This window comes from Cavia porcellus, unplaced genomic scaffold (genome assembly GCF_034190915.1).
Source record: "Cavia porcellus strain 051 isolate PalLab524CR breed Dunkin Hartley unplaced genomic scaffold, mCavPor4.1 scaffold_24, whole genome shotgun sequence".
Taxonomy (NCBI): domain Eukaryota; kingdom Metazoa; phylum Chordata; class Mammalia; order Rodentia; family Caviidae; genus Cavia; species Cavia porcellus.
Genome location: NW_026947507.1, coordinates 514,533 through 529,750, shown reverse-complemented (window position 1 = coordinate 529,750; position 15,218 = coordinate 514,533). Strand labels below are relative to the sequence as shown.

General features: G+C 38.6%; 1 protein-coding gene, 1 long non-coding RNA gene and 1 other non-coding gene across 3 annotated transcripts; 2 read left to right on the top strand and 1 right to left on the bottom strand.

The window, feature by feature from the left end:
- Window positions 1–2,182: 2,182 nt before the first annotated feature.
- Leprotl1 (leptin receptor overlapping transcript like 1) lies at window positions 2,183–13,754 on the top strand. Its single transcript, XM_003462612.5, has 4 exons — window positions 2,183–2,340; window positions 7,901–7,976; window positions 10,053–10,239; window positions 11,415–13,754. Exons 1-4 carry the CDS (start codon window positions 2,325–2,327, stop codon window positions 11,529–11,531), a joined length of 396 nt encoding a protein of 131 aa, XP_003462660.1. The 5' UTR covers window positions 2,183–2,324; the 3' UTR covers window positions 11,532–13,754.
- Window positions 2,347–7,894, top strand: LOC134472634 (uncharacterized). The gene is made up of 3 exons (XR_010042526.1): window positions 2,347–2,703; window positions 2,810–2,863; window positions 4,147–7,894. It is a non-coding gene; the product is annotated as an uncharacterized LOC134472634 (long non-coding RNA).
- LOC111754778 (small nucleolar RNA U13) lies at window positions 4,141–4,242 on the bottom strand. The gene has a single exon (XR_002789444.1). It is a non-coding gene; the product is annotated as a small nucleolar RNA U13 (small nucleolar RNA).
- Window positions 13,755–15,218: the final 1,464 nt, after the last annotated feature.

Genomic DNA, 15,218 nt, shown 5'->3' with positions numbered 1-15,218 from the left:
CTCAATTCCAGCACATGCTTTGAGGGAACACATTTCAACTGCAGTGCCTCCCTACTCTGTTCAAGACTACTGGGGAGATGGATGTGAGACAGATGTGTATAAACTACTGTGTCAGTGATTTAGGAAAGGGAGCTAGAAATTCACAGCTTCTGTCTAAACACATTTTCATGGCATGTATTCAAATGCACCTCATGTTTCTGCATCCACAATCCTTAAATGAAAACACACTGTGTTCATGATACAGGAAAGTGATTATAGAACTTTTTACACTAACTTGAATAGGAAAAAAAACTTTTTCCCCACAAGCTAACCTGTAGATTTAGCTGAGACATTAAGCCTTGAGAAGTGATCTGGTTTAAAAACAACAAGAGTAATTCGACCCTGGAAACAAAAGGAAGCAGAGCAGACAATGCCTTAAAAAGTCTTACATGTCAGTTTACTTATGCCTAATGAGAGCTTAGAAAATTCACATCTTTTGTCACTCACTTCCACTTGCCACCTTTAATATCCTTTTAAAAATTTTTTTCATTGCTCAAAGAGAACTCCCTAAATAGGATCCATACAACCCTGAGCAATCCCATTGGCATGTTTTCTCCAACACACAAAGCTCCTAGTTGCCAAAATTCACCCCCTCAAAACACATACAGGCCACTCCAGGCCCATGATGGCTGTTTCCTTTTCTCCTAGTTACACAGTCATTACTTCTGTTCACCCCTCTACTGGGGAGAAATGTTACCTGGCAGATCCAAATCAAAGGCTTCATAGAACTGTGTACGTACCCATTTTTCCTAGCAGTAGAAATGGATAAAACTTCTTTATCCCCCTATAGCTAGTAACATAGCCCTTTAATGTGAAATTTGAATAAATATTATCTATTTTCTTTTTTTTTTTAATCAGTACCAGGGATCGAACTCACGACTGCCTGTTTGCAAGGCAGGTGCTTATGCCGCTGAGCTAAATCCCCAGCCCCTGATATTATCTATTTTCCAGGGGAAAAAAACTACCCTCTTAAATTCAGTGGTTTGGACGGTGAGTTAAGCCGAAAAAATACAGATTAGTAGAGAAGAGTTTATTTTGTATACAACATGAGACTTCACAATAAAAAGGAAGAAGTTGTTAAGGCCTCAGAGCACCTGTTACCACTTTGACAAAGGTCAATGCAGGGTAGAAAACTGACTAGACAAAGGAGTCTGTTCTAAGGACAATGAATTGTGCTGATTAATACATGAAGAAAGCTAATGAAAAGTACAGATTTAGTAATGTTTATGCACAAATTAATGCTGTTTGCATTTCTACTCTTCCTAATCAGGCAAATAGAAATGTTTACAAATGGAAAGATCTGCATTACAATTTTTTGTTTTTAACCTATACAGGTTTATGTCACGTTTAAATGGGAAACTTACACACTGCTGTTTGTTTTTGGACAAAGGGGAAAAGCAAAGAGCTCCTCCTGTAACCGCAGTTTCATGTCTTGCAACTCAAAGTAATCCTTTGTCAAAATACCATGTTTTGAAGTAGCTTGCTCTGATCTCCTTTACTAGCAATTACCGTAATTTACACTTTTTTTGTGTGTTTACCTCCCCCTCTACCCAGCAAGCAACAGAGGGCCTAAACTGCACATGGCTTTGATCACCCCAGTGCCTCCCCATTTCCCAACAAGTAGTTTGTTATTTATTAAATGATTAATAAACACATTGGACCTCTGCTTCTTTCTTTTACTATCATGAAGAGGGCGAGTTCATGTTTCCAGAGGATTGCATTTGTTTTAAACCCACACTTAACGGGGCCCTGCTATTCCTGTCTGTGGAGAACTCCTCATCAGAGCTCTAACTCTGTGTAAGAAACAGAGGAGCCGATCGCAGACTACCCAAGCTCACTTCCCGAGTATTACAGGCTGGATGAGGGAGAGAAACAGGAGCTTTAAACAACGTAAATTATCCCCCAACACCGCAAGCCTGCAGAGGTCGACCGCTGCTCGCACTCCCCTCGCAGAGAACGCCGGCGGCTGCAGCGCCCAGGACGCGGGAATCCGCACCCGGCTTCCACCCGATCCGGACGGACCCCGGGGCGGCGCGGACCGGGCGGGAACCCGCGGTGGGGACCATCGCAGAGACGCCCTGAACCGAGAGCGGTCGGCCCCCACCGAGGCCGGCGCCCCCCCCCCCCCCGCAGCCCCGCGCGAGCACGAGCGGCCGGCGGAAGTGCTGCGTCGCGCACTTCCGGGTGTTGTCTGGCCGCCGCCGCCGCGCGTCTCTGGTTTCCCGGCCGCTGCCGCCCCCGCCGCCTCGGGTAGTGGAGCCAGAAGCAGCGTCACCGCCACCGCCATGGCCGGCATCAAAGGTGGGCCTGGGGAGCGGGATGCAGGAGCGGGCGGTGCCCGAGAGTAGGCGGCGGGGACGGGGGCGCGGGCCCGCGCACGCCCCTGTCCTCTCCGGGCCGCGGCGGGCGGACGTGGGTGCAGCCCTGGGGGGCGGGACGGCCCGGGCGGCGGCGTCGCGCGGCAGCCCCGGGCTCTGCCGATTCGGGCGGCCGCCCCTCGGGCGGGGACCGAAGCGCTGGCATGGGACCGGAGTCCACGACGACGCGGGCCGCCAGACACGACAGGAGTTTGAGAGACAAGAGAGATAGACCGGGACGCGCCGAGTGTGGTTTCTGCGGGGCGAGGCCGCTAGGGAAGATCAGTTGTTCTCTGCTTAAGCTTAGGTGCAATTCTAGGGTGCTGTGCGCCCACGAATAGCTCAGGGGTGGTTCTTTCCGAAAGCTCGTGATCCGAATCCTCTAAATCTGTGCTGCCTATGCCTTGTTGTAGGTAGTGGACCCCCGGGCAACCCCTGAGTCCTGGCTCCCTCCCTTCTCTACATTTGTAAGTTGAGGCTTTTCACATGTAGGAGTTTGTTGTTTCTTTAAAAGGTTAAAGTAGTTACAACTATGAAAAATTACTTGTTTATTGATACGTTTTCTTTAGGAAATGTTGCATCCGTTTTAACTGTTCGGCAATTATGTTGTCAATGGAATTTGAAGCAGTTTTTTGTTTACTTCTTAACAAATTACATTGACCTACCACTTTGGAAGAGGCAGTCAAGCAGAGTGAACGACTTGGATAGTGATGTTTTTCCGTAGTTTGATTTCCGCCCCCATTAAAATCGACCTTAGTTGAAACTGCTTTCTCAGTCACATTTTTTAAATTTTGTGTCTAAAAACACTTTATTTTCTGTATAAAATCCTGTCATTTGAATAACTGGGATTCTTTTTAATCTCCTTATGAGCCGTAGTGGATCCTTTTAAATTTTTATGTGGATGGGAGTTACTGTAAAACTCTTGAGGCTTTAGGATGTTGCGTTTTTCCATTTCTTCAATGTCATTAGTAGGAGAGTCACTCTCAGAAAAGTTTAATAATTTCATTCTTAAAGTCTAAGTAGATATTATTAAGGTGAAAGTGCCTAAGGTAGAATTGTACTTTTATTTTTGGTTTCAGTACGATTTTATGGTTGTGATAGTTCATCAAGATGTTACTTCCTGTTGGATTATCATCTTTATATGACGTATTGCTATAATTAAGAGAGCGTTATGCATTTCTTGAACCACTTGCCTATTTTTATTTATTTATTATTTATTTATTTAGAGACAAGGTCTTCCTACGTAGTTCAGGCAGGCCTTGCACTCACTATATAGCCCAGGCTGGTCTTGAATTGTGGCTCCCAATTATAGATGTGCACCGCCGTGGCAGCTTCCTTTTGATACACTGGATCTTCTGAAAACTCGAAAGCTCACAGAGAACTGGCCTCTTTTACTCAAACTGCTTTGTAATCATAGAACCAACCAACACTTTGTCACTAGAGCATTTTGCTAGATAATTGGAGCATTCAATCTCTACCCTAAAGCCTTGGGAGGAGAAGTCAGGCTAATGTAAATTTTGTCTTCCAAATATTGCATCACTTAGTTACTATACAATTTCTTACCTTGTCGATGTGTCATTTAAGACACATCATTCTAATTTCATAAGACTGAAGAAACCTTACAGGTTTTGAGAACATTTTTGAGCAATTTATTTAATCTTTGTCTTATCTGGTATGACTGGAAGATGTCACATAAAATAGTTTTTCACCGTCTTTTTTTTCTTTTTTCTTTTTTTTTTCTTCATGTCAGATGGGTAATGTGCGGAGGTCGTAACAAGGTTGAAAGGAGGCACATGTCATGCATAGAGCATGAACACCCAATCATCACGCTTATGAAGCTGAGGATCTTGACCATCTTTTCAATCTTGAGTGTTGAATGGAATTATCCCTGGATATCTTGATTCCCCCAAACATTTTATCATTATATCATTATACAGTAGCCTTTCAAAGGAATTGGATTCTGGGATGTAAATAAATGTATTAATAATTTTTCTAGAATTAAAATTAATGGAAGTTGTAATAAAACCATGTTCATTTATATTTTAAAAATTGTTTTTTGATACCTGAACCTCGTATCTGTTAGGTCCTTGAGGGTTTTTTGTTTCTGAGACATTCTCTATGCAATGTAGGGGGCTTGACCTCACTTTGTAGCCCTGTCTGGCCTCAAACTTGCTGTGATCCTCCTGCCTCAGCCTGCTGAGGGGTGTGATTATACACACGTCCCACTATGCCGAGCTAGATAATTCTTTAAAATGATTTTTTTTTTTTACTATAGTTGAATTCACATCCAACAGTTGTGTCACAAAAATGAGTAACTTCTGAGTAAAAGCTTTAAGGTGTGCCTGCAGAAATTGTTACTTGTAATGTATGGGCTTTGTGACAACTATTTTATCTCTCTGTGGTGGCCTTTGCTTCCTTTGGATTGTACACTGTGTTCCAGGTAGATGTCTTCTGAATAAATGAAGTGACACTGTGTAGTATTTAGTGAACTTAGGTGGTTGGAACCGATTTCAGGGGGTGGAGGAATGCAGCTGGGGCCATAGCTCTGGTAGATACCTTGTCTACCGTCAACAAGAGCCTGAGATGTTTTTTATTTTTTCAGAATGTCTTTTAATAACAGTCAGAATTTTTTGCCTTTCCGATCGAGTATCTCATTTTAGGAAGAACTGAGAAGTTTTCTTTTTTTGATTTTTTTCTGTTTGTTTGTTTTTTATCTTTTTCCTTTTTATCTGTACCAGGGATCTAACTCATGACTGCCTGCTTGCAAGGCAGGCGCTTATGCTGCTGAGCTAAATCCCCAGCCCCTGAAGAACTGAGAGTTTTATAAGTTTTGTAGATAATTATTAGTGGCCAGTAAGAACCAGGACCCAGTAGCTGATAACTTTCAATTCTGTGCCGTCCCATTCAGCTACATTCATTCTACAGTTACTGGTAATTGAGTGTAGAGTTGAGACATGGGCATCAACAACAGGAAAACTTGCTCCCTCCTCTCCACAGTCGAGAAGGAAACACACATATACTGAAAATCATTATGAAATTGCAGCCATGATAACTGAGCAAGGAGGCATGCAGTACAAAGAAGGCATCAGCTGCACTGCTGCCCCAAACCCCCATATGGTTTACTCCCTGTTTTCTTGGGACTGCCTGAATGGCGCCTAATGAGTCACTTCTCCAGACTACCCCATCTACACTTGCATTTTCTTCCCTTACCTAACCTGGTTTGATTTTTTGTTTTGTTTTTTCCTTATCATTGGACATTTATTGGTTCACTTTTTTAAAAATCATTTTGGGTACCCACAGAATGGAACCCCCATGAAATCAAGAGCTTTGATTTATTTTTTTAGTCGCTCTGACTTCACTAGCAAGAACAATGTGTGACACTTAGACGTCTGTTCAGTTATGAATAAATTATGTAGGCAGAATTCTCCTAGTCAGAGATTTGGAAGAGTTCGCTGAGGGAGAGATGATGGAGCTGGGAGGTGAAGGAAAGTTGGAATTAAGTTGGAGGAAGATGGGAGGAGTGGAGCAAGAATGCAAACTCAGTGAGCTCAAATAGGCCACAACACCCATTACAACTTTGATTCAGTAAATCTGTGGGGAATGAGGAGAAACTGAGGTAGAAAAGACAATATGTGCAGAGGCCATGCAGGTAAGAGCCATCTGAGTCCCGGGAAAGTCAAGGTGGCTGGGCGGCTGGCTGGTGTGACATGCAGAAAGGGAGGCAGGCAGGGCTGGATCCTTTGGACCTGTTCTAAACTAAAGAGAACAAAGGATAAGCTCGGTATTTTCCTAACAGTTTATGGTGCATTTACTTGTAAAGCTGAAGTGTTTTGTTTGCGATAAAGTGAAATGTTTATTTCTTTTTTCCCCTGTTAGCTGAAAATATAATGAATAACATTAAGGACTAAATAAACAAGGTCAGGATTATTGGACCTACAGCAGTGATCCAGCTAAAAACCTAATCTGCCAAGCTGCCACGTCTATGGGTGTCCTTAATTATGACCATTTTAGTTCTGAAATGTGCACCCATAGTATTTGGCAGTGTTTAACCGATTTTCTATTAACTTTGGTGTGTATATATTAGCTTTTGTCTTTACAATTTTTAGATCTTTTACATTTTTTGAATTTTAACTTTTTGCTTAGGCTTAACAGGCTGTATCATTTAAAAAGGAAAAATAATTATCTTTAAGTTGATAATGTCTTATATCTGTCATTGATAAACTGTCTACTCAAGGAAGCTATTTTTACTTACTAACTGCTTGAAAGCACTGTACAATACTCTGCTGTGTATAGCTTTAGAAACTATATTTCACCTGTAGAATGCATCTGTCTTCAAATAGTGCAGTAAAATAATGACCCCCCCCAAGAGTTTTGCCTACCCCTTATTGTATAGATTTGTATTTAGGAAATTAGTGGCAGAACCCCAGCTATAGTTTGGCAAACTGTGAAATCATTAACCATAGATACTTTGAACTTTTTCCCCATCTGTTTTTGGTTTTCTGTTTGTTTTAAAATGGGAATCTTGTCGCATTGCCTTGTTGGACCTCAACTCTTGGTCTCCAGAGACCCTCTTGCTTTAGCCTCCCAAGTAGCTAGGGGTACAAGTACATGACAATGCACTTGTCATATGATTGAGAGACGTTTTTCCATAGGATGAGTGTTCTAAAGTCCAGTAAAGAGAATGTAGATTTTTTTCTGTTAGTCATTTTTGGAAACCATAATGGAGTGAATAATAACACTGATACCTGGAAGGCCTTGATCCCATGGGCTGTGTGTGATACTTAATACAAAGGGAACAGTTGGGGAGGGGGGATATGCCAGCAGTAGGTAAGGCTCTGAAAACAGTATGAGTTGAGTGTCCCTTACTGAAAACACAATCAAAATGTTTTCGATTTTAGATTTTTTTTTAAATTTTGGAATATTTGCGTACATCTAATGGGATGTGTTGAGGATGGAACCTAAGTCTAAATACAAAGTACATTTGTGCTTCACATATATGGCCTTAAGGTAATTTTGTACAAAATCTGTAATAATAATTATCTTCAGACTTTTTTACCGGGTATCTTCAGACTTTTGAACATATATTATAGATTTCAGTTTTCAGGTTAAGGATGGTATGCAGCCTGTATGACATTATCAGTACTGACGATGCCACAGAAGTTTTATTCTTCTTATGTGACTTCTATTCTTGAAAGGCATGTGTGGTTGTCCATGTGTTTGTGTGTATAGGGTGGGTTGTCTTGCTGAGGATTGAACCCAGGGCCTAAGTTGCCTAGACTGACCTCTTGAACTTGTGATCCTTGCACCTTAGCCCCTGACCAGGTAGGATTACAAATATGTGCTTCTGTGCCTAGCGACAACTCACTTTTAATACATTTAGGTTGGGGAGGTTTTGTTTTGCTTCCAGCATAACTAGTAATGTTCATAGTGCTAACACATTAACAAAAGCAATATTCATATAGTTTAACAGCTGTTATCACTTGGATTTCTTATTTGTTTTGCAGCGCTGATTAGTTTGTCCTTTGGAGGAGCAATTGGGCTGATGTTTTTGATGCTCGGATGTGCGCTTCCAATATACAAGTAGGTGAAATTATTATCTGAGTGTTTAAGGGTAAAATGTTTCTACTTTTGAAGCTGTAAAAATGTTTTATTGTCTAATGTGAAATTAATACAGAGAAACACGAAACACAAACTTTTTTTTAAAAAATCATCACTTAAAATTTATTGGTAAAGATGAGGACACCAAAGTATAGAAAGAAGTTTTTTATTATTATATGCACTTTGACTACTGTGGAATCTATAATAGCAAGGCAATAACTCAAATAGCTCGGTCCTGCTGTTTAGTTTTCAGCATCTGCTTATAATAGTAAATATAAGCAGAGTTAAAAGCAGCATTTACAGAAAACGCCATAAGCAGAGTTAGAACACAGTTGGCTTTAAAAATGGTGTAGACGATGGCTTTTTTTAGGCTAGAAAAAACTTCTTTAAAATTAATATTTAGGTAAATTAAAAAAAGACAGCTCAGTAGAAAAATGAACAATAAACCTGAGAACTACACATTGCTAATAAACACATGAAAATATACTCAACCTACCTCAACACTAAGTTAAATACACTGGCAAAGACAGAATATATGGGTAGGCAGGCACTGCTGTGTACTTTGGTGGGAAATCTAAAATGTAAATAAGTGCAGTTTGCTTAGAGACCAGTTTGCTTGTAGTTCTTTGCCTAGCCTTCTACTTTTTAGACTTTTGCACACAAATCCACTCGCAGTTGTTTGCAAAAATAAATGCAGTTGGGAAAGAGCTTAGGTGTTTTTGATAAGCTTGTTTGTAATAGCAAAAAAAGGAAACCAACGATGTAAATGTGATATTGGTCAAAAGAAAAATGGTTGTGAGGCGTGGCGGTACACACGAGTAATCCCAGCACTCAGGAGGCTGAGGCAGGAGGATCATTGGGAGCTCAAGACCAGGTTGGGTTACACAGTGAGCTCAAGGCCAGCCTAAACTGGGTAGTGAGACCCTGTCTCAGAAAGACAAAGAAAAAAGAAAAAAAATGGTTGAGTTATAGTATGTCCATCTATGAAAATCCTAACAATTCTTAGCAAATAAGGAAGAGTTATAAAGCCGTTATGTATAGATATTTGAAATAATATAAAGTGAAAAACAATGCAGTGATCTAGTTACCCTTATAAACTTTATCTCTATGGAATTATGAAAGTGTAGGCCCAGAAGATAGAGGGAAGTGAGAAAGAAAGCAAGGGAGGTTTGGGGAACTGTTGTTCTTTTGTGCTTTTGTATTGTTTGAAATTTTTCTTAAATATATTCCAACAACTTAAAATGTTTGGGAAATACCTATAAGTATATCTTACTTACCTAAGCCGCTGAGTACAAGCAATCTTCACTATAATACGTGATATATTCTATGGCAGTTTTAAAGGCCATCTATTTCTTTTCAGCTTTTTAGTTTGAAACTATTGTAGATGTTGTAAAAATAGTACAAAAACTTTCCCTGTACCCTTCCACTCCCAGTTGTAATGTCTTACATAACTGTGGTTATCCATGGCAAAAAATGACATTGATGTAACACAGTTACCGTTTTTACTTTAACAAACTTAAATTCTCACTGAAATTCTTGCCAGGTGTGGTGGCCCATGCCTGTAATTCCAGGATTGCTGGGAGTTTGGGGTCAGCCTGGGCTACAAACTGAGTTCAAGGCCAGCCTGAACTGAGTAGCAAGACCTTGTCTCAAAAAGAAAGAAAGAAAGCAAGTCTTTAGTGTTACATTCAGCAAGTTTCCTGTATTTTGGTTTCAGTATTTCGGAAGTTTCTAGTGATAATGAAACCTTAACTAAGGCTTTCTGTTTGTAACTTAAAATGAAATAAGAGAATTTCAAGCCTGGATGCCAACTGTTATATACATATATGTATTAAACTTTTTATTTACTTTTAAAAAGTTGTACTGTGTCATTGATTTGTGAGATACTGTAACTCAGAATGTTTCACGTTTCAATTTTCAGATTTTCACTTTTCATTTGCATCATGTTTGATGTTTTGCAATATTCCTTTGATCCTTATAAAAAGAAAATCATATTTTATATGTTGGAAAATGACATAAATAGCAAAAACTACAATTAACTTGTTTTTCTTTTTCTAGCCAGTACTGGCCCCTCTTTGTTCTGTTTTTTTACGTCCTTTCACCAATTCCATACTGCATAGCAAGAAGATTAGTGGATGATACAGATGCTATGAGTAACGCTTGTAAGGAACTTGCAATATTTCTCACAACAGGCATCGTTGTCTCAGCCTTCGGACTCCCCATTGTATTTGCCAGAGCACATCTGGTGAGTCGATACGCTTTTTTGTGAATATGTCTCAATAGATTGTGTTAACTTCAGGTTTGTTTGTTTATTTTTCTTCGTTGTTTTTGTTTAGATAGGATCTTCCTGTGCATTTCAGGCTGGCCTCGAGCTCACTTTGTAGCCCAGGCTGGTCTTGAAATTGCAACAATCCTTCTCCCTCAGCCTCAGCCTCCCCATGCTGGGATTATAGGCATGCACCACCACATTCGGCTAACTTTAGTTTTTAATGACATAAAATGAGATGAGATACATAGCAGCCTAGAAGATAAAGATACTAGTTTTTTGGTTATTTTTGGTACTAGAGAGCACACTATAGATCTGTAGCAGCACTTGGCTTGCTAATGCCTAGCTATTAGCTCATTCAATGCTGAATAGCCACTGGCCTGCCCTGTGAAATGGAAAACACAAAAGATCTGAGAATTGTATTCTCTGTAGGTGAGAAAGATCTAAAGAGAAGAAAGGGCTAGCCTGCAGATGTGCATTTTTCTTCTCAAACTCATCAACCCAGATTCACCCTGCCATTTCTAGAGAGGTAGGGAAGAAGAGCACTAGCATTTCTAGATTTTTTTTCTAGATTTTTTAAATTTCACTAGGAAAAAGCAAATTTTTATCTAAGCAGAAAACAGTAAGATTCTATGCTGTGGGGCTGAGGATATAGCTCAGTGGCACAAGCCTCTTCCTGGCAAGTACAAAATCCTGAGTTTGATACCTGGTATCAAAAAAAAAAAGTAATTTTTAAGGTTTATTTTAGCCCAGTGTGGAACACTCCTGTAATTGCAGCACTTGGGAGGCTGAAGCTAGAGGATCTTTGCAAGTTCAAGACCAGCCTGGGCTACAAAGCAAGCCCAAGGCCAGCCTGAACTGTATAGCAGGACCTTGTCTCAAAAAGACCAAAAGGAAAAAAAAAATTATATGCTGTGTCACCAGAATCTAGATAAGCTTGTTTTTCAATAATCGTTGTTCATAATTTTCTGCCTTTTTAAAGAAACCAAAGGTAAAAAAATCAACCATCTAAGTATTAAGTGTTCAATGCTGAAAAGCTAACTCAAACCACATTTGCCTAAGATCATGATTGGCATACATCTAGAGTCATTGATTTTTGTTTTTCTTTTATTTTTCCTGTCTGTTAACCAAGTATTTATATCTCATTTCTGTAGATTGAGTGGGGAGCTTGTGCACTTGTTCTCACAGGAAACACTGTCATCTTCGCAACAATACTAGGCTTTTTCTTGGTATTCGGAAGCAATGATGATTTCAGCTGGCAGCAGTGGTGAAAGGAAATTACTGAACTATTGTCAAGTGGACTTCTTGTCATCTGTTGACCATCCGTGCATACAGGAGACGGGGCAGTAATGATCCATGGTGTGGCAAGCCTCTTGGGGGTATCCTAGGTGCTCCCTTCTCACTTTTATTGTATACATATTTTTTTTCAGAGACTTGCTGAAGGATTAAAAGGATTTTCTGTCTTGGAAAAGCTTGACTGATTTCACACATATCTATAGTATGCTTTTTTGTGGTGTCCTGCTGGATTTAAAGATTTATATGTTTTTCTTGTTCAGCTTTTTTTTTAAATCAATATGCAATGTTAAATATTTTTTAAATGTAATAACCATTTGCATTGGCTAGGAATTCAGAATTCTGGCCATATTACTAGGCTGAAGTTTTTTTTTTTCTTAGTTAATCCCCATTATTTTAAACAATTATAAAAGTAAGTTTTCAGGACAATTTTGCTCCCACTTTTATGCAAACATACAGGCAGTTTGGTGTACCTTATAGACTATCTACTCAGTGCAAATACAGCGTATTTATACCTCAGAGGGACCAAGTATTAATGCCCATGCCTTCATTAAGGGTTGCTGGTTTTACTAGTAGATGTTTTGTGAATTGAAAATTATTTTGTGGAATTGTTACAAAGGAGTGCTTTTCTTCTCAAGTGTTAGAGGAATTTATGTTAAACTTTAAGGATGTAAAAACAGATTTTTGAGATGCCATTGTTTATTATAGTCAAAGTAGAGTGAGTTGCAGTGTGGGGGAAAAAAGTTGAAATTCCATTGTTTGAATACTTTTTCTATTTATAAGTGAAATTTTTGATTGGCCTTTTGTGTTTTATCTCGGGTAAAATAGACATACAAGGAACTACTGACGAGGAAAAGTGGTATGTTTGCATCATATATACCAGAAAACCTTCCTCTGCTTCCTCCTCTTAACTTATTTTGTACATTGTATATATTAAGTAAAAGAACTTTTCAAATATAGTTTAATAACACTTAGAAACTCATCTGGAAAATAACTGCTATCCCATACATTAAGTGCCCCTGCCTCGTAAGGCCTTGCCATGATTAACAAGTGACTTGTTAGTCTTGCAAATAATCTGTGCATTAACAATTTAAGATTTAGACCATAGTAAAGGTAGTTCTTATTAGGTTATATCATGTAATCTTAAAATATTTAAGACATGTTTCCTGTATTTGTTTGATTCCATAATAGATGTGCTATTTCCTTATGAAAGATATTTATCAGATGAATTAATACAGAGTAGCCAAATCTAGCTGGGTAGTAGCTTCAGGCACGGACTTGACCAAAAATTCCTAGTAATCAGGCATGATCAAAATGTAGTGGTCATGGGCCTGGGATTTAGCTCAGGGGTTCTAACACTTCCCTGGTGAGGTCATGAGTTTAATCCCCAGTACTTTAAAAAAAAAAAAATGTAGTGATTATTTGCCATCTCATAATTATCAATACCTTTTTTAGGAGCAGGTTATGAAATTTTTCAAGTCGATCTGACAGTATTTTGCTAAGGATATTGTATGTATCTTTAGTATATTTACATAAAAAATTATTTTGCCTTCAGTCATGACAGGTGTATTTTGTTGTTTTAAGTTTATTTCTCAAGAAAATGGGAACAAATTCTGAGCTGTTCAGTTTCTTACTAAAGATGCCTAAAGCTGCCGAGTTTTGTGTTTTTTGTTTCCTGGCTGAACTTTGGTTTCTTTGGCTGTAAGATGGCTGTTAGAAGGAGTATGAAATTTCTACTTGTGGTTGTCCATTTGCCCATTAGGCTGAAAATGGCTTGCCATGTGTAGTGTTCTAGACTTCAAGAGGAAGGTATACATGTGCATGAATTAGCCAGTGGTACAGTTGGAACTCTTTATGCTTGTGGTCTACTGGTTTTTTTTTTTTTTTTTTTTTTTTTAGAAACTACATCGTCTGGTTCTTCCATTTTCTGTTCCTTTAGAATGTCAGTGCAGTGCACTGCTATTTTTATTCGCTTAGCTATAGACTTTTTCTAACAGCTACATATTCTTTCTGTATTCTAATTGCATTGGCAGCATTGTCTCTTTGACCTTGCACACCAGCTTGCCAGTGCTGTCTCTGGTTTCTAGGCTAGTTACTACTTAAGATACGAAGTTTCCATAGAATATGCACTGACACAACATTGTCATTCTTCTATGGAAAGAAAGCTTTTGATGATAAAATAATAAAGATTTTAAATTACACATTTTAGTTTGTGGGTGTTTTTGGAATGAAAGTATATTTTACACTTCAATTCTTGAAGTGGGTTAACCACTTTTAATAATGTGATAGAAAGCAAGTATGCATTAGTGATAGCGTCAGGTGTGCAAAAGTAAAATTGAAACCATAGTAACATATTGCAGTGAAGCTATGCAGAAATAAAGCTGAAACCATAGTAACAAATATCACTACAAAGCCCCATTAATTTGTGTATAAAGGACTGATAATGTGGAAAAGTAGATTTTCATTTGACCTTTTACAAAAACAGTCATGAAAGTTTTGTTGACATAAAAAGTCTACTAATGAACAAAGGTTAACTTATTTATTAAATTTTCAGAATGGTTTTGTGACTTTATGTTTATAGGTTTATTTGTCATTGAAGAATTTTCCTTTTTACAAACATTGCAAACATTAAAGATGTTTTACAATTATTCTGTGATACGGTGGAAACAGAAAAAGTATTATCCTGTCTTTCATCTCAGATTGTTTTAATTATAATCTCTTCATGCATTATTTTTAAAATCTTAGGTTCTCAATGTATGTGCCCTAACATGACTTTGAGAATAATACCAAAATAACCCAGATTCTAAAATATATTCTAGAATATCTACAGTGAGTGGAGGCATAGCACACTGGTAGAGCATATCCCTAGCATGTGCAGAAACCTAGGTTCAATCCCTAGTACTGTTAAAAAAAAAAAAGCAAAACTGGGCATGGTGGTGTATGCCTGTCATCCCAGACATACTTGGGATCAGAAGCTGAAGAGCAACCTGAGCAAGTTAGTGAGACCTCAAAAAAATATTAAAAGGTCTGGGAAGTTTCATATGACTAAATCAGTGCAACAGACTTAACTAGTGCTCATTGCTGTTAAGTAGTAGAAATGTTGTAGAATCCAGGATGCTTTGTCATGTATATATAATTAATTGGCTGGAAATCTAAATTCATAGCTGGTGCTGTCCTTTCACTGATGATTAGGAATTCTTATTTTTCCTGTCAGGTTCTTAATTTTATGGCATTGCCGGGAAAGAAAACATCCTAAAGAGAACAGTGCAGGTAACTGAAATTTAAGTCATTGTGAACTGCTATGGGATTTATTTTAACTATTTGATGAAAATAATAAATGGATCATACACTTGTCATTTCTTACAGTATATTAAAACATTTATTTTGCAGATAATTTAGGGCTTTATGTCATCAGAAATGAACTATTTTTCTGGGTTGTGTTATTCCTGGCTTTTCTTAAAATTGTTCATTCCTAGCACTCCTTAGCTGCTTTTGTTTCTGATTGCTAATTACGGTGTTTAGAAAAAATGGAGTGGGGGGACCAATCTCCTACTTCTTGTACTAATGGAATACTTTGTTCTTCCTACGGAAACACTTTTTTAAAAATCTTTCTTAGTAGCCTGCTAGATAAACCATAGTTGTGGGAGATACAAGATGCATTTCTG